This window comes from Silurus aristotelis, assembly GCF_946808225.1.
Source record: "Silurus aristotelis genome assembly, chromosome: 5".
Taxonomy (NCBI): Eukaryota; Metazoa; Chordata; class Actinopteri; order Siluriformes; family Siluridae; genus Silurus; species Silurus aristotelis.
Window position 1 is genome coordinate 23989202 of NC_139578.1, and position 23649 is coordinate 24012850.

The following is a 23649-nucleotide window of genomic DNA, read 5'->3' on the forward strand; positions in this document are numbered from 1 at the left end:
AACATTTAGTCAAAATTTGCTCTTATAATTCCATCCACTCTTCTGGGAAGCTGTTCCACTAGATTTTAGAGTGAGCTTATAAATATTTGTGTTCATCAGCCACAAGAATGATACAAAAGCCAGGTACTGATGTAGGTGAGGAGACCTGGGGTGCAGTCAGCATTTAGATTCATCCCATAAGTGTTCAGTAGTGTTCAGATTAGAGCTCTATAGCAGGCCACTCAAGATCTTTCTCTCTAAAGCATGTAAATGTAGCGGCTGTTCCTCTGCGTTGTGTTAATTTTTGATGGTAAATAAATAAGGATCTTCCACACAAAAGCTGGTTTGACGGGAAGATTCATTTTCTGTGCCTCTCTCCTCTGTGTAGCAAAACATGTAACCAGACAGGCACTGTTATCCGCAATTCTCATTTAGTCTGCCTCTCTCCTCTAGTGCCATTGCGGGAAAGAGAGCGCAGAGTAACACAAACACTCACACTTTACAAAACACATTATATAAAAATAATTCACAACCTTATAATTATCATAAAGAAATATGCAACAGCATTATAATTATTATGTAGAAATATACAACAGTATTATTGTCTCATAAATACCAATTGACATACCTGTGTAGCAAAACATATAACCAGACAGGCACTGTTATCCGCAATTCTCATTTAGTCTGCCGGTTAACCACAAAATATATATTAAGTACACCAGATAATTACCAACAGAACTCAAAATAAATGCAGAGTATAATAAATATCAATAGACTAGGATTTATCGTTAGTGTGCCCTGAAAATACACGTAAACTGTACTTATTTGAGATGTTAGCCGCTTAGCTGCAACGCACACACCTCATTGCAATCTCACACAATGCTCCGTTCACTTGTTAACAATACTCAAATATACTACATTTACCACATTAATAACTTGAACTAATGGTCAAACATAGATATCACATAGAATATTCTCTCACATTTAATCATTTAAACATGACATGAACACTTATAACAATGTTTAACACCAGATAAACAAGGCTCATGAAATCGTACCTCTCTCTTCTCGTGCCATTGCGGGAAAGAGGACGAACTTCTAATTGCGCTGCAAGTTGAACCGCTCACTACGTATGACATGAGCTGGCGTACATACTATAATTAATAAAAGCCCGTAACGTTTTCAAAATAAAATACCCCAAAACAGATGGTAATAAAAACAAATAATATAATAACAAAAATAACAAAAAAAAATTATAATCTGGTGTAACAACATATCCATACTACATCAAGCATGTCTTCAAGGAGCTCACTTTGTGCACAGGGGCATTGCCATAGTGGGACAGGTTTCCAAGTTCAAGTGAATGCAGAATTTTGTGCCTTGATCTTTGTGGTAACAGCATTACCATATTCAATTCTGAATTTCCATATATTTAAAGGTATTTACTTTTATAGAAACTATTAAAGAAGTTTTGCAGGGTATGTAAGAAGGGATCCCCATTCAGCTGTAATTCCACGCTTACCCACTAGAGGCAGACATACAGTTTACCAAGCATATGTTACTTATGACGTCACAGTGCACCGTTCTCCATCAAGAGCATAAAAGGCTAGAACTCTGTGCAGCAGTCATCTTTCAGCAGTGGGCATTTGACATCACACAACTTACCGAACAGCAACTAGCAATTGACAGCAAGAACACACACACAATCAATTCTAAATCCAGTAAAGCTTGAGTTTTCTGAATCCTGTACCGCGTTTTTACTGAAACGATGGGGCGAGGACAATCTAAGTGTAAGTAAAAGTGAAAGTGTTATTTACGATGAAGTTGATCCAGTTAAAACAGATTGCTGAATAAATAATCGAGCACTTCAGTGTGAAGAGTGTTAACAATGGCTAATATATTCTGAACTAAATTTGCCTGATAGACACAGTTTCTCCACAACTTTGACCATGAGAATTAATTTATTGCAGGATCAGTCCAGTGTTAACAACTTAATTATTTAATAGTAGTAGTTGTAGTAATAGTAGTGTGATGAAGATAAAGAAGGACAAAGAGCAGATTTCATGAAAGTGATCATTTGGATTTCAGTGCCACTAAATGTGTGTAAAAAAAAATATATATATATATATATATATATATATATATATATATATATATATATATATATATATATATATATATATATATTTGTTTCATCATTTTATTAAATCTAGTTGCTCGTGACTCCAGCAGTCTCCTGTCTGAAGAGCAGCTGCTGTGTTCGATCTGTCTGGATGTGTTCACTGATCCAGTCACCACTCCATGTGGACACAACTTCTGCAAAACCTGCCTTACACGGTGCTGGGAGAAGAGTCAAGACAGTTACTGTCCATTATGTAAAGAGAAGTTCGTCAAGAAACCTGAACTGAAAATTAATACAACACTGAGAGAGGTTGCAGATCACTTTAAGAAGAAAAGTGTTCCAGACAAACCTGACGTTCTTTGTGATGTCTGTACTGAAGAGAAGGTGAAGGCCGTGAAATCCTGTTTGGATTGTGGACTGACTTTCTGTAAGTCTCATTTAAAACCTCATACTCATGTTCCAAAACTTACTAAACACAAACTAATAAACCCTGTGGAGAACCTGAAGGACTACATATGCCAGAAACATGAGAGACCTCTGGAGCTGTTCTGTAGAGATGATCAGACATGTGTGTGTCAGTTGTGCATTGAAGGAGACCACAAGAATCACAACACTGTTCCTATAGAGGAGGAGAGCAAAGAGTGGCAGGTAGGAGGGATTTTTGATAAGCTGATTAATTTGAAACAAAAAGAAATGTATAACTTTATAATATATTATCCGTTGTATTGTGTTTAGACTCAGCTGGGGAAAACTAAAACAGATGTACAGCAGATGATTCTGAGTCGACTGGAGAAGATCCAACAGATCAAACACTCAGTAGATCTCAGAAAAGTGTGTAAAACATTACATGAAGTTTTATCTACAACCTATCTGCATATTTTGATGTTCTTTGTATGTATATATCTGTATATAAATATTTCTATATCTGTATATAAATCTGTAGTTAAAATGTGTTCCTCTTTTAGAGAAACACAGAGAAAGAGAAAGCAGAGAGTATTGAAGTCTTCACTGCTCTGATTCGATCCATTGAGAGAAGTCAGGCTGAGCTGATGAAGCTGATGGAGGAGAAGCAGAAAGCAGCAAAGATGCAGACTGAAGAACTTATTAAAGAGCTGGAGCAGAAAATTACTGTGCTACAGAGGAGAGACACTGAGCAGGAGAAGCTGTCACACACTGAGGATCATCTCCACCTCCTACAGGTCAGTGTTCCTCTCTCTGCCTACTGACAATGCAGAACATCACAGAACAGAACTCACCATGCTGAGGATTTCTCCTCTCTCCTGATCTACTGTAGGTTAACTCGTCCATGTTCAGCCTTCCACACACCAAGAACTGGACTGAGATCAGTATTAACACTGATCTGAGTGGAGACACTGTGAGGACATCTCTGTCTCAGCTTCAGCAGAGTCTGAATGAGAAACTCACTAAAACAATTAATGACAAGTTAAAGGAGGCAGGTAAGAAGATTTCAAAATCTACTTTACCCAGTAGCCAAATCCATAACAGATTCAAATAAATATTATAGCTTATAAATGTGTTAATGTAATTAATACATTTAAATAATAATTTGCAAGAATAACATTATTTATTTTTTAGTGCATTTGTTTTGAACTGATGTTTAGCTGTCACTAGCTTCTTCGGTGAAATTGAGCTAGCTAGTTAGCAGCTTAGCTTGCCAACAATTCTTTGCCAACATATTTGGCTGCTGCTGATTTTATTTTTTTATGAAGAAAGACTGAGTTTAACAGATCAAACAGACAAATCATATATACAGTATAAAACATATAAAATGGAATAAACATTCAGGACTACTCTAATATGTCATAATGTATTTGATTAACTGAATGGTGATTTCACATCACACTCTGTGTGTTTCTCGCAGTGGATGTGATTCTGGATCCTGATACAGCTCATCCCAACCTCATTCTTTCTGCTGATGGAAAACAAGCGTCACTTGGAAACAAACGACAAAATCTCCCTGATACACCAGAGAGGTTTAATCAGTGTGTCTGTGTTCTGGGGAAGCAGAGTTTCTCTTCAGGGAGATTTTATTATGAGGTGCAGGTCAGAGGTAAAACTGCCTGGGATTTAGGAGTTGTGAGAGAAAACATTAACAGGAAGGGGAAGATTATAGCAAACCCTCAGAATGGATTCTGGTCTGTGATATTGAGGAATAAGAATCAGTATTGGGCTTGTGCTGGTCCCCCTGTCCCCCTCACACTGAGAGAGAAGGTGGAGAAGGTGGGTGTGTTTGTGGATTATGAGGAGGGTCTGGTCTCCTTTTATGATGTGAACTCCGGATCTCTTATCTACTCTTTTAGTGGTCAGACTTTCACTGAGAAACTCTATCCATACTTCTGCCCTTGATTAAATTATGGAGGTAAAAATTCAGCACCCCTGATCATCTCTCCTCCACTTTATACTAAAGGATTTTTATCTCATAAAATTGGATGTTAAAAAAGGAATTAAAACCTTTTTTCTTTTTAATGAAATTATGAAATTCACAGAACAATTTGATACAATCAGAAATGTTTAAAAAATCTGATAATATTTTAAACTATTCGAAATTTTGAAATAAATAAAAACTATGAACTTTACTTTTACTCTTTTTACTTTAACAATATATACATAATGTTTAAATACTTAAATACATACATTTATGTGGCAAAGAATATTTGATTTTTTTTTATACATTTTCGGAAGGAAAAAATTTATACTTTAAACTCTGTATCCTTACAATACATAAAATTATCTGATTATTGTCTTTGGATAACTTTTTTTGACTAAATATTAAGATTTTGATTATATAAAAATGAAATTAACGACTTAATTTTTATCCAGCATTTATTATTGACCTCATTTGTGAAAATTATTCACACTTAGATTTAGAATATTCTTCACAGTATGATGTATTTTATTTATTTTTATTTTTTTTTGAGTGCTGTAAACCTCCTGATACTACATTAAGTGAAGAGATTTTGTTGCGATCTTTGTTATTCTTGTCTAGTTAAAGGGCATTAAATCTGAAATTGTATAAGAGAAATATAAAATACTTTCTGAAGCCCTTTCATACATTGTTCTTATTGTTTGTTTTCCATCTGCATGGTATTAAAATAAAGCCTTTTCATCATTATCACCTTTACATGCATCTTATTTTAATGCGGCTAAAAAAAACTAAAGCCAGTTTTATTGGGATGCTTATCTTTGCTGCCACTGTTATATCTTTATTTCAAAGTTTATATATGTTCATAACAGCTCTCTGCTAAAAACAGTACTCTGCTTAATTACAATTATTTTTGCCTCATTCTCTGTTTTTATGAGGTGGTTTAATCAGTAGCCTATTGTTCAGAATATGCTTATAAGCATGAGCCCTGTCAGACTGGTCATGGGGGTGGTGTAGCTACCATTTATGGTGCCCTTCTGAATGTTAGTCAGAGATTAGGATTCAGGTTTAAATCATTTGAAGTGCTCGTTCTTAAAGTTGTACTTTCAGACATACATAGAAAACCCCTACTATCTCTCGCTCTGGCCACTGTGTACAGACCCCCAGGGTGATTTTCTTCAAGAGTTTGCTCATTATCTTTCAGACCTCTTGATCAATTTTGATAAAGTGCTGATGGTAGGAGATTTTAATATTCATGTAGATGATGTAAATGATGCTGAAGGACTATCATTTGTGTACTTATTGAACTCTTTTGAGGTAAAACAAAACATCACCACACATCACCATCGTTTTAATCACACACTAGATTTAATAATATCCCATGAAACAGATGTCACTGATATAGATATTTTACCTCAGTGTTATGAAATCACAGACCATTACCTCATATTGTACACACTACCGGTAGAGCAGATTAGCTGTGTTTCATCATGTTATCGACCTGGTAGGACTATTGTTCTGACCACTAAGGATAGATTCACAAATAACCTGCCTGATTTATCTCAATTTCTCACTAAACCCATAAATCCTAACAACCTTGATGAAATGGCTAACAACATAGGCAATGTTGCCCCCATCTTGTTAAAAAAAGGACAAAAAGCTGCTAGAGCTGAGCACCTGAGCAAACTCATAGAAAACAACAAAAACAATCTCAGGATCCTTTTCAGTACAGTAACTAAATTACCAACAAATCTGGTATCCGAAAAACGTCTTCCATCACAGTTTAGTAGTGAGGACTTAATTAATTTCTTCACTGAAAAGATTGATAGTATTAGAAAACAATTGTGGCGGTCCAACTTCTGACAGCATCTCCTGATCCAATCGTACCTAAAACTCCACAACTACACTGCTTTACACATATAGGACAGGAAGAACTGTATGATGTTATTACCAAAGCCTAATCAACAACATGTCTATTAGATCCCATTCCAACTATACAACTAAAAGAAGTGTTACATTTAGCTGGTGAGCCTTTTCTGAATATTATTAAATCCTCACTATCTTAAGGTCACATCCCTAAACCCCTCAAGTTAGCAGTTATTAAGCCCCACATTACGATACCTAATATGGATCCAAACACACTATCAAATTACAGACCAATTGCAGAATTTCCCATTTAGGTCTAACATTTTATAAAAGATTGTCTCTGCCCAGTTATGTTCCTACTTACAAGAGAACAATATCTTTAAAGAGTTTCAATCAGGTTATAGTAACCATCATAGCACAGAAACTGCTATAGGTAAAATCAGTAATGACCTGTTTTTAGCTTCAGACCAAGGCTACATCTCTCTGTTTGTTTTACTAGATCTTAGTGCTGCATTCGACACTATAGATCATGATCTTCTCCTAGATCGCTTACAAAATTACATCGGCATTCAGGGACAGGTATTAAGCTGGTTTAAATCCTGCCTGTCTGATCGTTACCATTTTGTAGACTTAAATGGAGAGCTATCCAGGTTAATGCAAGTAAATTAAGGGGTGCCATAATTAAATAAATATAAAATAAATCTTTATTTTGAATTTCATCTTTTGTTGTTACTTCCAGTTCCTGAGTTAATTTTGCACACCAGTCTTGTTTTATTCATTTGCGACATTCTTAATTTTTTTTTCTTGTTAATCAGAAACAGAATCAGACTCAGAATCAGGTTTATTGGCCAAGTGTGTTGACACACACAAGGAATTTGGTTCCAGCTGTTTGTTAAGTAATTATCTATATTACGTGAACATTTTTGGAGTGTGCTTATGGATATTTGTGTTCATCAGCCACAAGGGTGTTATGAAAGGCAGGTACTGATGTAGGTGAGAGACCTGGGGTGCAGTCACTGTTCCAATCTATCCCATAGTTGATTAATAGGGATCAGATCAGAGCTCTATAGCAGGCCCCTCAAGATCTTCCTCTCCAGAGCATGTAAACCAGATCTTTAAGGAGCTCACTTTGTGAATATAGGCATTGCCATAGTGGGACAGGTTTGGGTTTCCAAGTTCAAGTGAATACAAAATCTTATTAAAGACGTCCTGTTCAATTGAGTGCCTTGAGCTTTGTGGTAACAGTTTGGAAAAGAACCACATAAAGCAGGAAAGGTCAGGTGACCCAATACTTTTGGCAATATAGTGTATATGAACTAGCCAACTAGTAGGAGGTGAACAAAGAGTTAACACTTCAGTAAGAAAATGAAAGCAGATAGAACAAGAAAATGTCTTGTTTTGTCCAATAAAAGCAAAAAAACATAATAGTTATTAAAGTATCAATCAACTTAACTAAATGGAAAAAAAAAACAGATTTTGTTGAATCAGAAACAGTAGACAGTCAGGCCCAGTTGAGGTCACCCACTAAAAGAACTTCCTTAAGAATTTTTCTTGATAGTTGTTGAGTTATTGAAATTCAAGTTTTAGAAGAGACCAAAGGGGGTCTGTTACAACCAACAACGGTCAAATTTTGAGATTTAGATGTTCAAGGATAAGGATTTAAACTGTTTACTGAGTGATGGTGTAGCTATCAGTCTGGTATTAAATCTATTCCTTATATAAATTGCAATGCCACCTATCATCAGTATCTCAAATATTTTCCGTTTAGACCACCAGAGGGCACCCCTTGTGGTACCTGTCTCTGACTATTTACTTCAGGTCTCCACAGCCCACCCTGGTGCTTTATTTTGAATTTCATATTTTGTTGTTACTTCCAGTTCCACACCAGTTTTGTTTGACTCATTTGCAACATTCTTTAAACTTCTTGTTTTCTGTGTTAAGTAATTATCTATCTTACCTAACCAGTCCTTAAATACATATGTAACGGAGTAAAAATAATAATAGCTAAATTCAGAGAAATTGGGAGAACTCGCCAATGGTTGTTGCACAGCTTGCAGTTGCGTTCATTATAACGGGGGCAGTGCAACGTAATCGGCAACAGTCTCATGAAGCCGTGCTGCTTGTAAGCTGCATTGATGATCGCTATGTCTTATTAACTGTGTTTGGATTGTTTTTGAGCGCAAAGCTGAACTTTTGTTATACACACACGTTTACTGTAGGCTCCTAGATGTGTTAGCAAATATGTGCAATGTGTGTATACGCCTGCTTGTAAACTCTGAAACTGTTTATTTTATTTAAGACTGTCATGCATAACCAATGATCTAATCAACCTATATTCCTGTTTGTCCCAGTGTCTGTCTAGTACAATAAAAGACCATCCACCTGACTCGCAGTGTCAATTAACCAACCATCACCCACACAGACACACATACACTATATTGCCAAAAGTATTGGGTCAGGTGGTTATACGTATGGTATGAGATTTTTGAGCATTGCATTCCACATTTAGTCCCAATCTGCTCTCATAATTCCATTCACTCTTCTGGGAAGCTATTTCACTAGATTTTGGAGTGAGCTTATAAATATTTGTGTTCATCAGCCACAAGAATGTTACAAAAGGCAGGTACTGATGTAGGTGAGGAGACCTGGGGTGCAGTCAGCATTCAGGTTCATCCCATAAGTGTTCAGTACTGTTCAGATCAGAGCTCTATAGCAGGCCACTTAAGATCTTCCTCTCTAAAGCATGTAAAGCATGTCTTCAAGGAGCTCACTTTGTGCACAGGGGCATTGCCATAGTGGGACAGGTTTCCAAGTTTAAGTGAATGCAGAATTTTGTGCCTTGAGCTTTGTGGTAACAGCAATTACAATATTCAATTCTGAATTTCCATATATTTAAAGGTATTTACTTTTATAGAAACTGAGTTTGACAAGGTGTGTAAGAAAGCATCCCCATTCAGCTGTAATTCCACGCTTCCCCACTAGAGGCAGACATACAGCTTACCAAGCATAAGTTACCTCTGACATCACAGTGCACCGTTCTCCATCAAGAGCATAAAAGGCTAGAACTCTGAGCAGCAGTCATCTTTTAGCAGTGGGCATTCGACATCACGTAACCTACCGAACAGCGGCTAGCAATTGACAGCAAGAATCACACACAATCAAATCTAAACCCAGTAAGGCTTGAATTTTCTGAATCCTGTACCGCGTTTTTACTTACACGATGGGGCGAGGACAATCTAAGCGTAAGTGAAAGTGTTATTTACGATGGTGTTGATCCAGTTAAATCATATTGCTGAATAAATAATCGAGCACTTATGTGTAAAGAGTGTTAACAATGGCTAATACATTCTGAACTAAATTTGCCTGATAGACACAGTTTCTCCACAACTTTGACCATGAGAATTAATTTATTGCAGGATCAGTCCAGTGTTAACAACTAAATTATTTAATAGTAGTAGTTGTAGTAATAGTAGTGTGATGAAGATAAAGAAGGACAAAGAGTGGATTTCATGAAAGTGATCGTTTGGATTTCAGTGCCACTAAATGTGTTAAAAAAAAAGATATATTTGTTTTATCGTTTTATCAAATCTAGTTTCTCGTGACTCCAGAAGTCTCCTGTCTGAAAAACAGCTACTTTGTCCGATCTGTCTGGATGTGTTCACTGATCCATTCACCACTCCATGTGGACACAACTTCTGCAAAAGTTGCCTTACACAGTGCTGGGAGAAGAGTCAAGACGGTTACTGTCCATTATGTAAAGAGAAAATCACCAAGAAACCTGAACTGAAGATTAATACAACACTGAGAAAGGTTGCAGATCACTTCAAGAAGAAAAGTGTTCCAGACAAACCTGACGTTCTTTGTGATGTCTGTACTGGAGAGAAGGTGAAGGCCATGAAATCCTGTCTGGATTGTGGACTGACTTTCTGTAAGTCTCATTTAGATCCTCATACTCGTGTTCTAAAACTTACTAAACACAAACTAATAAATCCTGTGGAGAACCTGAAGGACTACATATGCCAGAAACATGAGAGACCTCTGGAGCTGTTCTGTAGAGATGATCAGACATGTGTGTGTCAGTTCTGCACTGAAGGAGACCACAAGAATCACAACACTGTTCCGATAGAGGAGGAGAGCAGAGAGAGGAAGGTGAGAAACATTGTTCGACTTCAACTTTGGGCATTCTTATGAATTATACAGTTTCATTTATCTGTCATTAATCTGTAGGTTATCAGTTTAAATTCTAAAATTGATTAGATAGATAGATAGATAGATAGATAGATAGATAGATAGATAGATAGATAGATAGATAGACAGACAGACAGACAGACAGACAGACAGACAGACAGACAGACAGACAGACAGACAGACAGACAGACAGACAGACAGACACACACACACACACACACACACACACACACATACATACATACATACATACATACATACATAACTGACTCCCTCTGTCTCATCCACGTTAGCTTTACTTCTTGTTGCTTTCTGCCTGCTGATTGTTAGCTTCGTAAACTAGTCTACATCTGTGGTGAGTGAGAGACAGGACTTTACAGACCAGTGGATTGAAAAAGACACGCAATGACAGGAAATCGGCTAGCAGTGAAAAAAGAAAAATATTAACATTTCACCAAATCAATGGATTAATACTAAAGTAACGAGCGGGTTTTGAAAATGTAAGAAGTAGAAAGTACAGATATTTGTTTAAAAATGTAATGAGTAAAATAAAAAGTTGTCTGAAAAATAAATAGTGGAGTAAAGCACTGATACCAAAAAAATCTACTTAAGTACAGTAACGAAGTATTTGTACCTCATTACTTCCACCTCTGCCCTTCTCTCCAGCATGTACCTCAACCTCTTCAGGCTCTTCTCAACCTGCTCTCTACTCTCACCAACAAAAATAATTTATTCTTTGTATTTTTTATATGTATAAAACACATTTGAATGACTAATTTGAAACAAAAAGAAATGTATAACTTTATATTATATTTATATTATATTATATATTATATTATATTATTATTATATTATTACAGCAGATGATTCCGAGTCGACTGGAGAAGATCCAACAGTTCAAACACTCAGTAGAGCTCAGCAAAGTGTGTAAAACATGACATGAAGTTTTATCTACAACATATCTGCATATTGTGATGTTCTTTGTATGTATATATCTGTATATAAATATTTCTATATCTGTATATAAATCTGTAGTTAAAATGTGTTCCTCTTTTAGAGAAACACAGAGAAAGAGAAAGCAGACAGTGTTGAAGTCTTCACTGCTCTGATTAGCTCCATTGAGAGAAGTCAGGCTGAGCTGATGGAGCTGATGGAGGAGAAGCAGAAAGCAGCAGTGATGCAGGCTGAAGGACTCATAAAAGAGCTGGAGCAGGAAGTCACTGTGCTACAGAGGAGAGACACTGAGCAGGAGAAGCTCTCACAAACTGAGGATCATCTCCACCTCCTACAGGTCAGTGTTCCTCTCTCTGCCTACTGACAATGCAGAACATCACAGAACAGAACTCACCATGCTGAGGGATTTCTCGACTCTCTCCTGATCTACTGCAGGTTTACTCGTCCATGCTCAGCCTTCCATACACCAAGAATTGGACTGAGATCAGTATTAACACTGATCTGAGTGGAGACACTGTGAGGACATCTCTGTCTCAGCTTCAGCAGAGTCTGAATGAGAAACTCACTAAAACAATAAATGACAAGTTAAAGGAAGCAGGTGAGAATATTTCATATTATATTGATAGTAATATGTTTTTACCTTTAATTGAGTCAAATATTGCATTAAATGTAAACAATAAAATTACAGTGATGTTTTTTGTGATTAGTTTCCACAGAACTGAAGAGAATGCAGCAGTATGCAGGTACAGATTTCAAAATCTACTTTACCCAGTAGACAAAATATATAACAGATTTAAATAAATATTTTAGCTAATAAAAATATTAATGTAATTACTGTAGTAAATTTAAATAATAATTTGGAAGTAAAACAATTTTTTTAGTGAATTTGTTTTTGCTTATAGACTTAACTGATGTTTAGCTGTCACTAGCTTCTTCAGTGAAATTGAGCTAGCTAGTTAGCAGCTTAGCTTGCCAACAACTTTTTGCCAACATATTTGGCTGCTGATGATTTTATTTTTTATGAAGAAAGACTGAGTTTAACAGATCAAACAGACAAATCATATATACAGTATAAAACATAAAAATGGAATAAACATTCAGGACTACTCTGTCATAATGAGTTTAATCAACTGAATGGTGATTTCACATCACACTCTGTGTGTTTCTCGCAGTGGATGTGATTCTGGATCCTGATACAGCTCATCCCAACCTCATTCTTTCTGCTGATGGAAAACAAGTGTCACATGGAAACAAACGACAAAATCTCCCTGATACACCAGAGAGGTTTAATCAGTGTGTCTGTGTTCTGGGGAAGCAGAGTTTCTCTTCAGGGAGATTTTATTATGAGGTGCAGGTCAGAGGGAAAACTGCCTGGGATTTAGGAGTTGTGAGAGAAAACATTAACAGGAAGGGGAAGATTATAGCAAACCCTCAGGATGGAGTCTGGTCTGTGGTACTGAGGAATGAGAATCAGTATATAGCTGGTGCTAATCCCTCTGTCCCCCTCACACTGAGAGAGAAGGTGGAGAAGGTGGGTGTGTTTGTGGATTATGAGGAGGGTCTGGTCTCCTTTTATGATGTGAACTCCAGATCTCTTATCTATTCTTTTAGTGGTCAGACTTTCACTGAGAAACTCTATCCATTCTTCAGTCCTTCTCCAAATTATGGAGGTAAAAAGTCTGCACCACTGATCATCTCTCCTCTACTTTAGACTAAAGGATTTATATATATAAAAAAAAAATTGGATGTTTAAAAAAGGATTAAAACCTTTTTTTCTTTGTAATAAAATTATGAAACTCACAGAACAATGTGATACAATCAGAAATCTTTAAAAAATGTGATACTATTTTAAACTATTAGAAATGTTAAAATGAATAAAAAATCTGAACTTTACTTTTACTCTTTTTGCTCTAAAGATACATATACATAATCTTTAAATACGAAAATACATACATTTATGTGGCAAAGAACATTTGTATTTTCACTTTCTTTTACATTTTCAGATGTAAAAATGTGTACTTTAAACTCTGTATCCTTACAATACATACAAATATCTGATTATTGTCTTTGGATAACATTTTAGACTAAGTTTTAAGATTTTGACTTAATTTTATTCAGCATTTATTATTGCACTCACTTGTGAAAATTAGAATTTAGAATATTCTCCACAGTTTAACTTTTTATTGTTTGTCTTTTTGTTTGTTTGTTTGTTTGTTTGTTTGTTTGTTTGTTTTTTAAGTGCTGTAAACCTCCTGATACTACATTACGTGCAGAGATTTTGTTGCGTCCTTTTTATTCTTGTCTAGTTAAACAGCACTCAAACTGAAATTGTATAAGAGAAATTGATGATCCCTTTCATACTGTCAGGGATCCACCTGCCACGCCCCCTTTGGTGGCTCTCTATGCCTCCGCTCTCCCTAGAGCACCAGGTTTAAACACGCACACCTGGGGGGTATTCCAGAAAGCTTGGTTAACTTACCATTTGATAAATCATAGCCTCTGGGTTGATTTACCCCAAACAGGCATACCATGAGTATGTCGGTTCCAAAACACCTGAGAAGAGTTAGTTTAATCAACCTCCAACTGGTTACCCAGAGGTAATGCGCGTGCACGGTGCATGTATAAAGACATTTTCAATGGATCGCCGATTTCACGAGTCACCATGGAAACTCAAAGCGGAAAAAAGAGAGTGGCGTAGTTCACAGAGGCGGAGTTGGAGGTTTTAATGCACTCTCATGAGGAGTTTAAGCCAATAATATTAAAAAGAAGCAATACAGCTGCATCGGCTAAAGCAAGAAAGTTGGCTTGGCAAAAAATAACGGACAGAGTAAATGCGTGAGTGTATTAAATTACAAATTTGGTATTGGCTCCCGTTTTATTATAATGCAAAATAATGAAGTATGACTTATACATACTTTTGATATCACTATGAAAGCGTTTACTTTTCCTGCCATTTATTTCTTTAGTTTAAAATAATGTATATTCCTTATTTAATAAGGTGTAATCCTTCTGGAGCCTATATATATATATATATATATATATATATATATATATATATATATATATATATATATATATATATATATATATATATAGATAGATAGATAGATAGATAGATAGATAGATAGATAGATAGATAGATAGATAGATAGATAGAGGGCAAACTACTTTGAAAATCATTTTTATCGTGCATGTAACATCTAATAAGAAACAATGTACTAAGTTTTATTAGGATCCGTACTGTTATTTCTAAGAGTTTACAATGCGTGAGAAATCGCGTTTTTCGCGAGTTAGCCGCGATCCAGGGATAATTTTTAAAAACCCTTTCTTATTGAGCACCTAAGACCCAAGAGGAAGGTATGTTCCAAATTTCATTGCAATCCGTTCAGTGATTTTTTAGATTTCGTGATGAGTGAGTCAGTCAGTGGTATTTGAGTTTTATATATATATATATATATATATATATATATATATATATATATATATATATATATATATATATATATATATATATATATATATATATATATTGTGTGTGTGTGTGTGTGTGTGTGTGTGTGTGTGTGTGTGTGTGTGTGTGTGTGTATAAAGCAATTTTAAAAACATTTTATTGAATTTTACTTTTATTGTTTTTCAGGAAATAAAGAAATAAACTGCCTGGCAGGCCAGTGCAAAAAAATTAATAAAAGTAATTTTGACAGATCCTGTCTCTCAAAAGTCTTCCGTCTCTGTTGGCCTCTAAAATCTGTAGGTGTTCCTCTGGGCCATCTTCCTCAATACAAGGAGGGTGGCTCTCTCCTCTTATAGTGGCAATATTGTGAAGCACAACACAAGCCACTATAATCTCGCATGCCCTCTCTGGACTAACCCGGAGCCCACGCAGACACTGAAACCGAGATTTGAGGATCCCTATAATCATCTCCACCTTGGCCCGTGTTCGGCTGTGAGCAAGGTTAAACCGTGTCTGTGGTCCAGGTTCAGGGTAGGGTGTCATTAAATAGGGCAGACAAGGGTATCCTCTGTCCCCCAGCAAGTAACCATTGTACTGTCTTGTAATGATTGAAGTGTACACACAAATATAGTAAAAAGGGGGAAAAAAACAATTGTATAAAGTAAAACATACCCTGCTGAAATGTCTGGCATAATGATGACTCGCGGAAAATTCTGGCATCATGCACAGATCCTGGCCATTTTGCCTCGACATTGGTAATGATTTGGGTTGCCTCACATATTACCTAGTTAGTGGAAAAAGTAATGACTTGAATGATTTTAAGAAGGGAAAAAATTAAGTTGTTACCTGCACATTGATACTATTAATTGATTTCCTATTAACATAGTCTCCCTCATTTATTGGTGGAGCTTTAATAGGAATGTGAGTGCCATCAATGCACCCAATTACATTTGGAAACCCTGAAACAGAAAGCTATGGAAGTATAAAGTGTGTGTGCGCGTAATGAATAAATGTATAGATATAAATAATGACTAAATATTATATATATATATATATATATATATATATATATATATATATATAATGTGTGTGTATGTGCCAGACATACTGTACGAACGGCTCTACACGGCTCTACACACAGTTGCCTTTCCCACATGCTCTGAATCGCCCACACGGTTTGTCACATTTGCGATATGCGGTTTTAAAAGACGTGATAAATAAACTAACGAATCTTTTGAAAAACGATAACGCTTTTTTAAATATTCATTAGGGTATGCAAACACATCAATACGCAGTCTTATAACCCTCTCCCGACGAACAAAACCTCGTATAATTTGTGCTTCTACGTCCACAGGATCCTCATCAAAAGGGCACGCCGAAGTTACACTGAAACATAACCTGCTCCCGAGCGTCAGTTGCTATGGTTACATACATACCCAGAAAGTTACCTCCGTTTTTGGAACCGAAAGTTGAGGTTATCCACGAACTTACCCTTAAACATACCCAGGTATGTCACATAACCTGCTTTCTGGAATACCCCCCTGGAGCTCATCATCACTCATGCCTCCACTCTCTCTGGAGCTCCAGGCACCCCGCTTCCATAAAAGCGCCTCATTCACTCCCCGTTCGTTATTGTTTATGTTGGACTTTCCGTGCTGCATGTTTTGGTGTTCCGGGTTTTAGACAGGACTCCACAATCCCGTACCCGCTACGCTTCTCCTCAAAGCGCACCTCGGACTTACTAAATCAAAGGACTGTCGTGTGTGTGCGCGTGTGCGCGCGCGTATCTCTCTCCCTCACTCTCCCGAACGAGCTGTACTTCCGCCTCCTGTTTCGCTCGCACCCTGACCGAACAACGAACCTGCTGAAAAGGATGTAACAAAAAAAAAAAAAACATTACAAGAGACATGATCGGATTATCGCCGTGGTCCCGGTGCGAGCCGTACCTCGGAGGTGGGATTTGCTCTGCCGCGATGAAGCAGCAGCCAAGTTCCGCCTCCGGGAAAACCAGGTGTTGTGCCTAATTCAAATCCCCGGTCCGAAATCAACCCCCAACGCGTGCACGCGCACAGTACCGTCGTATTTCCTGTAGATGGCACTAAAAACACGGAAGATTGGGTCAAATGTTTTTCTGGTCCTAACGCCAAAAGATCAATTTGAAGAAAACGTATAAAGCTTCCTGTAGATGGCAGAATAAACTCAGGAATGTAATCATTTGCTTTTAAAACCACCTGCGTAAATTCTAACCGCGTATTTATTTTGCGTTAATACCTAGACTTACTTAAATTACGCGGATACACAATTAAAAAAATATATTTTAATTTCCTTTTATTAACATGGACATACCCTAACACCCCCCCCCCCCCATTTCTTTTTCCTTCATACTTAGAGTTACCAAACTTGCTGTGATACACCTACACAAGTAATAATGTATGTTTAAAATACTACATTTTAATCTAACAACACGGACAGCTGTATTATTTAAGGGGGTATTATTTAGGCAAGCCGAATGTAAACCCCCTGCCTGAATACTACCCCCCCCCCATTTATTTTTCCCCCATATGAAGAGTTGCCAAACTTGCTGTGATACACTTACACAATTAATAATATTTAATGCACAAAGTTTTGTTCGATTTATACAGACAGCTCTATTTTTCAAAATGTACAAAAATCCCAAGCTCGTGCATGTAAAACTTACAAAACCATGCAAAATAAAAATCCACAAATAGAAGAGGTGTATAAAAAGTGTTACTCATTTAATTCTACTTTTGACAGGCATGACACAAAAAGAGCACTTGTGGTGTCGCCTGGATACATGATTGGTGGTACCACCGATTGAAGCAGTCACAGGCAATCTGAAATATAGAGAAGACATCATTTTCTTCAAGGCACTAGACAGACACTGTAACCAATTATTACATTGTGATAGATAGTGAATAATCTTGCCCATAGAAAACAGTAATACCCAGTTATTATCACCACTTTTCTTCCCACAGACATGGCACAGCTGGCTCAGGTCATCTAAAATAACCAATTCAAGTGAGAAGATTATATGATTTGCATTGAATGTACAGTCAGTGAATGTACATTTAAAATGTACATTGCAAAAGAAAATATATCCTATTTCAACGTTTGGTACAGGTCAATTTCTGCTAAACAAGCAGGTAGTCAAATGAGTTGGTGAGGATGGTGGCAGATAGGTGTGGTGATTAAGAAGGATGTGCAGTTAATGACTAGGGAGGAAATGTAGAGAAGAGGCAGGCATTCTTACTGCTGAATCGTGATCATGAACAGTTGTGCTCCTTTTTTTTTTAGAGGCTGCTATGATTTGTTCAGGATTAATTTAAGAATGTAAAAAAAAAACCCAGCATTTATCTAAAATGGAAATCTTTTCTAAAATTATAAGCCTTCACAATCACTTTTTATTTATTTTACATGTCCTTGCTGAAAAAAAGTATTGTATATTTTCAAAACAAAAAAAGAAAAATTCAACACTGACCCAAACTTGTAGTGTATTTTCTTAAAAAAAAATAAAAAAAAATAAATAATAAATGAAAATAAATAAATAAATAAATAAATAAATAAAATTATATATATATATATATATATATACATATATAATCAGCACTACTGTTTCCACCATTGATAATAAATCAGAATATTAGAATGAATTCTAAATGCTTGTCTGACACTTCAATCTGCAGTAACAGCTGAAGAAAATTCAGCTTTGCATCATAGAAATAAATTATATTTTATAATATATTAAAATAGAAAACCATTATTTTACATTTGTATAGCATCTCAACACATTATTTTTTTATATTTCAGTTTATTTTTGATCAGATAAATGCAGGCTTAATGAAAATAAGATTCTTCTTTTAACAATATTTAAAATAGTAATGTTACGACTGATACTGTACATTACACATACCACTGTTTTGGAGAAGAGTGACAGCTATTTCTTTTCTCAAGTCTTCCACTCCTTCTTTTGTGTTAATTAAAACAATTGGCTCCTCTCTAAGTACAAATTCAGCAAACTAAAAGAGGAAAATAATAAAATAAGCAAATTTTATTATAAAGGGAAATAAAACACTATAATTACCAACTTAATTGTCTTTCTCCAAGATCATAAATTCAGGTTAATTAAATAATTTATCTGTTTTAAATCACTTACTTTTAAAGCAAAGATGCCACATGATGTGCCATTTTGCTGTTTTGGGTGAGGCAGTGTATCGCAGGACCACCTTGAAAAATTGCATCTCTTTTGTCGCATAAAAGCCCTTAACATATCAAATCATCATGATTGTGATACTGGAATAAGTCATTTTCCTGTAGAGATGAATTTTGTACAGAAGCACATTTTTGGGATAAACAACTTCAATACCTCGTTACATCCTGGCATTGTCTCAGTTTTATTGAACTTTTCCCCCAGAGGATCTAGGAACAAAGCCCTCCTTTGAGATGGCAGCATAACCTTTTAAGATTTTAAACAGTAATGAATTTAGATTTTAAATAATGAAGAGACTGACTTGCATTTAATATTAACAATTTATGTTTAAATGAAGTTTCTTGTAGGTAAAATGGCTTCATAAACATTATAATAAAAAGTTAAACAACCTCTTTTTGAAGGAATTTACTTTGTTTTGTATATTCTCCAGATACCTTGTTTTGCACTTGCTGGGACAGCTACATCCTTTACTTATCTGCCCCATTTACTCTGGTAATTTGTTGTTTCTTTTAATATTAATTGTTAATGTTATTTTGGTAAATCTACCTTTAAAAAGAAGCTTAAAAGTTTACCACCTAACATTTAATCAAATGGCATACAGTATGCAGAACACAATATTGGAAGTTATTTACAAGGTTTAAAATATAATGTCTAAGAACACTTCATTTGTTTACCACAACTGTCCAGTGGTGGTGGTCATTCACAATGCCAATGAGATACTTGTACATTGTGGGATCAACCTGAAATTTAAAAAGAGGACTAAAATATGTTCAAATTTGATGTTTCATAATTGGTACATAAATAAACCAGAGCAAACCAACCTTTAATTTAGATTTGTTTCCATTTCAAATTTTCGTCATTTCATATGAGCCAATTTGGAATGCCTGCTCTGCATTGAAACGCCTCACAAGAAGAAATATGTATGCATTAATAACCTTAAACAAGGAAACAAAACAGTGTGGGGTTAGCAGTGGATGTTAACATTTGATATCTACAGTTTCAACCACAAAACATTTTAAAATGCTAAAAAAAAATCTTACCTCACTTTCAAGCTCATTACTTGGAGCGGTTTTGTTAATGTCTGCAAAAAATATTTTAGACGGCCCAATTCTGGAGAGCAACACATAGGCATTTTTTCCTGCCCATGCCTCTTGAACAACTGTATTGATAAATGTCATAAGAAAATGATAAGTATGAGAAAACATGACTGTTAGCTTTCATTAGTTTATAGCTCTTCTTCTGCTGACTTACTGCTGATGAGGTGGTGCTGTACTGCTTTTGCTTTAGTGGTAGGTGATGATGACACAGATACAGAGACAGGTGATGCAGCTCTTTTGGGGATTGCAGGTGATGGTGAAACCCTTGGGGAGACAGGTGATGCAGTTCCTTTGGGGATTGCAGGTGATGGTGAAACCCTTGGGGAGACAGGTGATGCAGTTCTTTTGGGGATTGCAGGTGATGGTGAAACCCTTGGGGAGACAGGTGATGCAGCTCTTTTGGAGATGGCAGGTGATGGTGAAACCTTTGGGGAGACAGGTGATGTAGCTGTTCTGGAGATGGCTGGTGATGGTGAAACCCTTGGTGAGACAGGTGATGCAGCTCTTTTGGACATGACAGTTGATGGTGAAACCCTTGGTGAGACAAGTGATGCAGCTCTTTTGGAGATAGCAGGTGATGGTGAAACCCTTGGTGAGACAGGTGATGCAGCTCTTTTGGAGATGGCAGGTGATGGTGAAACCCTTGGTGAGACAGGTGATGCAGCTCTTTTGGAGATGGCAGGTGATGGTGAAACCCTTGGGGAGACAGGTGATGTAGCTTTTCTGGAGATGGCTGGTGATGGTGGAACAGATACAGCGGTGGTGACATATGACTGTCACTTTTGAGATTGCAGGTGATTCAGCAGTTGGACAGGTTTTTTGTGATGGATTTGCATCTGTTGATCTGGATACAATCTTGTGTGGAATGCGTGGCATCTCCTTAATATATAATCTTAAGTGGTCAATATTGATTTGTGGCAAAATAACCCCTCTCAGATCAGCATTCTTGCCTTTAATGTCTTTAATTGTGTATGGACCTAAAAAAAATTGGATCTAATTTTCCACCTTTTCTCTGGTGGCTCCGAACATTACATCTCCACACCTTGTCACCCACAGAGAATTTCACTTTCTTTGCTTTATATTCTTTATTTGTATTTTTTTGTTGGACCTGAGCAGTGTGGGTAAGTGCAGTTTGAAGAACTTCATTGAGTTTCAGGACGTCCTCAGTCATTTGTTCAATTCCCACCACAGCTTCAACAGAGCTGTCGATCTGAAAATGGAACATTTGCTTTCAGTTAAAAATACCTGATAATCTCAAATTCATGCAGGCAAGTTTAAGTTCAAATTTTATTTGTCACATACACATATGACATAGTGAAATCCTTTATACCTCTGTCCAACATAGAAGTAAAAACATAATAAAATAAAAAGAAAGTATAAAAGGGTTTATTAAAGTATAACTATAAAATGTAATACATATATATATATATATATATATATATATATATATATATATATATATATATATATATATATATATATATATATACTAGAAAAAAATTTATACACATAAATTAGACAGAAGGGATGGAATTATTATCAGACAGACATTGATAGAATTACAGATAAAAATGACCCAGTGTGAACTGTCCATGTGCTGCTATTAAAGTATTTAAAGTGACTCTGTGCTGTGCTAGTCAAAGTTCATACTGAATGCGATACATACAATTAAAAATGAAACAAAACATAGAAGACAACCCACCTGATAATCTTCTGGGACCTGGGAAGGGTATCGAGCCTCACGACCAAACATCATATAAAAAGGAGATAACTTTGTTGTCATCTGTTTTTTGGTCCTTAGTCCAAGCATAACAGCATCAAGGTGTTCATCCCACTGCTTCGGTTTTTAGAGACCAATTTGCTGAGAGCCCTTAAACAAATAATTAACATTAAAATAGTTTTAGCAGAAGATATATATAAATACCTGTGTATTCTTTACTTGGTTTCTAACAATCCTTACAAACGCCATTATAGTTCTGCAATAAACACATTACATTATTATATAGGTGGATGTAAAACAAATTAAGGATCTTTGTGTTAAAATTGATGTATAAATTTAGTACCTCTGTATGGTTCCATTCATCCTTTCGACTAGACCGTTGGTCTGGGTATGATAGGGTGAGCACAAACTCCTTTTGATGGCAAGAATTTTGGACATATTTTGGTTGATCTGATTATAAAACAAAATTATTATTTAATTATTGTTAATATAGGTAAATATTTTTCAAAGTACATTTGAGCACTGTAAGGTACAGTGAGGAAAATAAGTATTTGAGGGTCAAAATTCTAGCTGATAGACAGGTGTTCAAATACTTATTTGCAGCTGTATCATACAAATAAATAGTTAAAAATCATATATTGTGATTTCTGGATTTTTTTTTTTAAGGATTATGTCTCTCACAGTGGACATGCACCTACGATGACAATTTCAGACCCCTCCATGATTTCTAAGTGGGAGAACTTGCAAAATAGCAGGGTGTTCAAATACTTATTTTCCTCACTGTATGTTACAGCTTGGATTTACCTGATTAACAAACTCCCTCCCTTGGTCTGTGAGTATGCGTTTTGGTGCCACAAACTGATTAAAAAACTTGATAATACAGTTTGTGACCTCGTCTGCAGACTTACTCCTGAGTGGATAAGCCTGTGGCCATTGGGTCAAGTAATCAATTATTACGCATATATATTGATTGCCAATGTCTGTGCAAGCGAGTTTCCCATTCAGATCCATCCCCAAAAGTTCAAAGGGTTGTGTGACCTTGCAAAAAATATGATAAAAATTACAATTTGATAAAAATATTTAGTAAATTATGTAAGTATTTTATTACATACATGTGCAATTAAATATAACGTGTTCTGGGTGTCAGGGAGGGATGGATGAATGGATGAATAGATGGATAGACAGACAGATAGATAGATTACCTGTATAGGTGTAATTTTGACCTCTTCTTTAATTGATGCTTTAGTGGCCTGACATGCCACACATTCAGCCACTTGTTTATAAATAAATTATCAGTAAGCATCAAAAGAAAAGAAAGATTTTATTCAATTTGTTAACTTTGATCAGTGTCATTACCCATTTGTCAAGATCCTCGGACATCCCTGACCAGTAAAACCTTTTGGATTTTGGGTTTTTTTGTCCACAATGTGCACCAATGCTGCTAGCTTCACTGGCAGTTCCTTTGTATCTTCTGTAGTAGAGCTGACTATCTAAATGATATAATAACAATACAATACCTATTAATTAAAGCATCAACAATTACAATTATACAGTACAAATAGAGAAAACTAGACATCTGTACATCGGGTCCGTTGTCAAACAATGCAAAACAAATTGTGTAAAAAATAAAGCTTAGCATAACATTAAATTATAAAAATAAC

The 23649-nt window shown here is 35.9% G+C and overlaps 1 protein-coding gene, 3 long non-coding RNA genes and 1 pseudogene across 6 annotated transcripts; 1 reads left to right on the forward strand and 4 right to left on the reverse strand.

The window, feature by feature from the left end:
* The first annotated feature begins 1625 nt into the window (after positions 1–1625).
* Positions 1626–13600, forward strand: LOC310726639 (annotated as a pseudogene). Its single transcript, XR_014538357.1, has 12 exons — positions 1626–1769; positions 2193–2749; positions 2837–2932; positions 3067–3300; positions 3396–3558; positions 3984–4556; positions 9943–10511; positions 11399–11461; positions 11596–11829; positions 11928–12090; positions 12200–12235; positions 12665–13600. The product of XR_014538357.1 is annotated as an uncharacterized misc_RNA (transcript).
* Positions 13601–15107: 1507 nt separating this feature from the next.
* Positions 15108–16400, reverse strand: LOC310726640 (putative nuclease HARBI1; the record flags this gene model as incomplete). Its single annotated transcript, XM_083542384.1, has 3 exons — positions 15108–15541; positions 15594–15727; positions 16380–16400. Coding segments are annotated over 3 exons (525 nt in total), but the record flags the coding sequence as incomplete, so codon positions are not given.
* Positions 16401–17435: 1035 nt separating this feature from the next.
* LOC310726229 lies at positions 17436–18963 on the reverse strand. The gene is made up of 3 exons (XR_014533658.1): positions 18875–18963; positions 17909–17964; positions 17436–17798 (listed from the first exon to the last, which is right to left on the reverse strand). It is a non-coding gene; the product is annotated as an uncharacterized lncRNA (long non-coding RNA).
* A 2442-nt stretch (positions 18964–21405) lies between these two features.
* LOC310726233 lies at positions 21406–22066 on the reverse strand. The gene is made up of 2 exons (XR_014533661.1): positions 21971–22066; positions 21406–21478 (listed from the first exon to the last, which is right to left on the reverse strand). It is a non-coding gene; the product is annotated as an uncharacterized lncRNA (long non-coding RNA).
* A 264-nt stretch (positions 22067–22330) lies between these two features.
* On the reverse strand, positions 22331–23432 carry LOC310726226. Of its 2 annotated transcripts, none has more exons than XR_014533654.1 (4): positions 23345–23432; positions 23191–23261; positions 22793–23026; positions 22331–22400 (listed from the first exon to the last, which is right to left on the reverse strand). It is a non-coding gene; the product is annotated as an uncharacterized lncRNA (long non-coding RNA). The 2 variants fall into 2 exon arrangements; XR_014533655.1 differs by having other exon boundaries at positions 22331–22438.
* Positions 23433–23649: the final 217 nt, after the last annotated feature.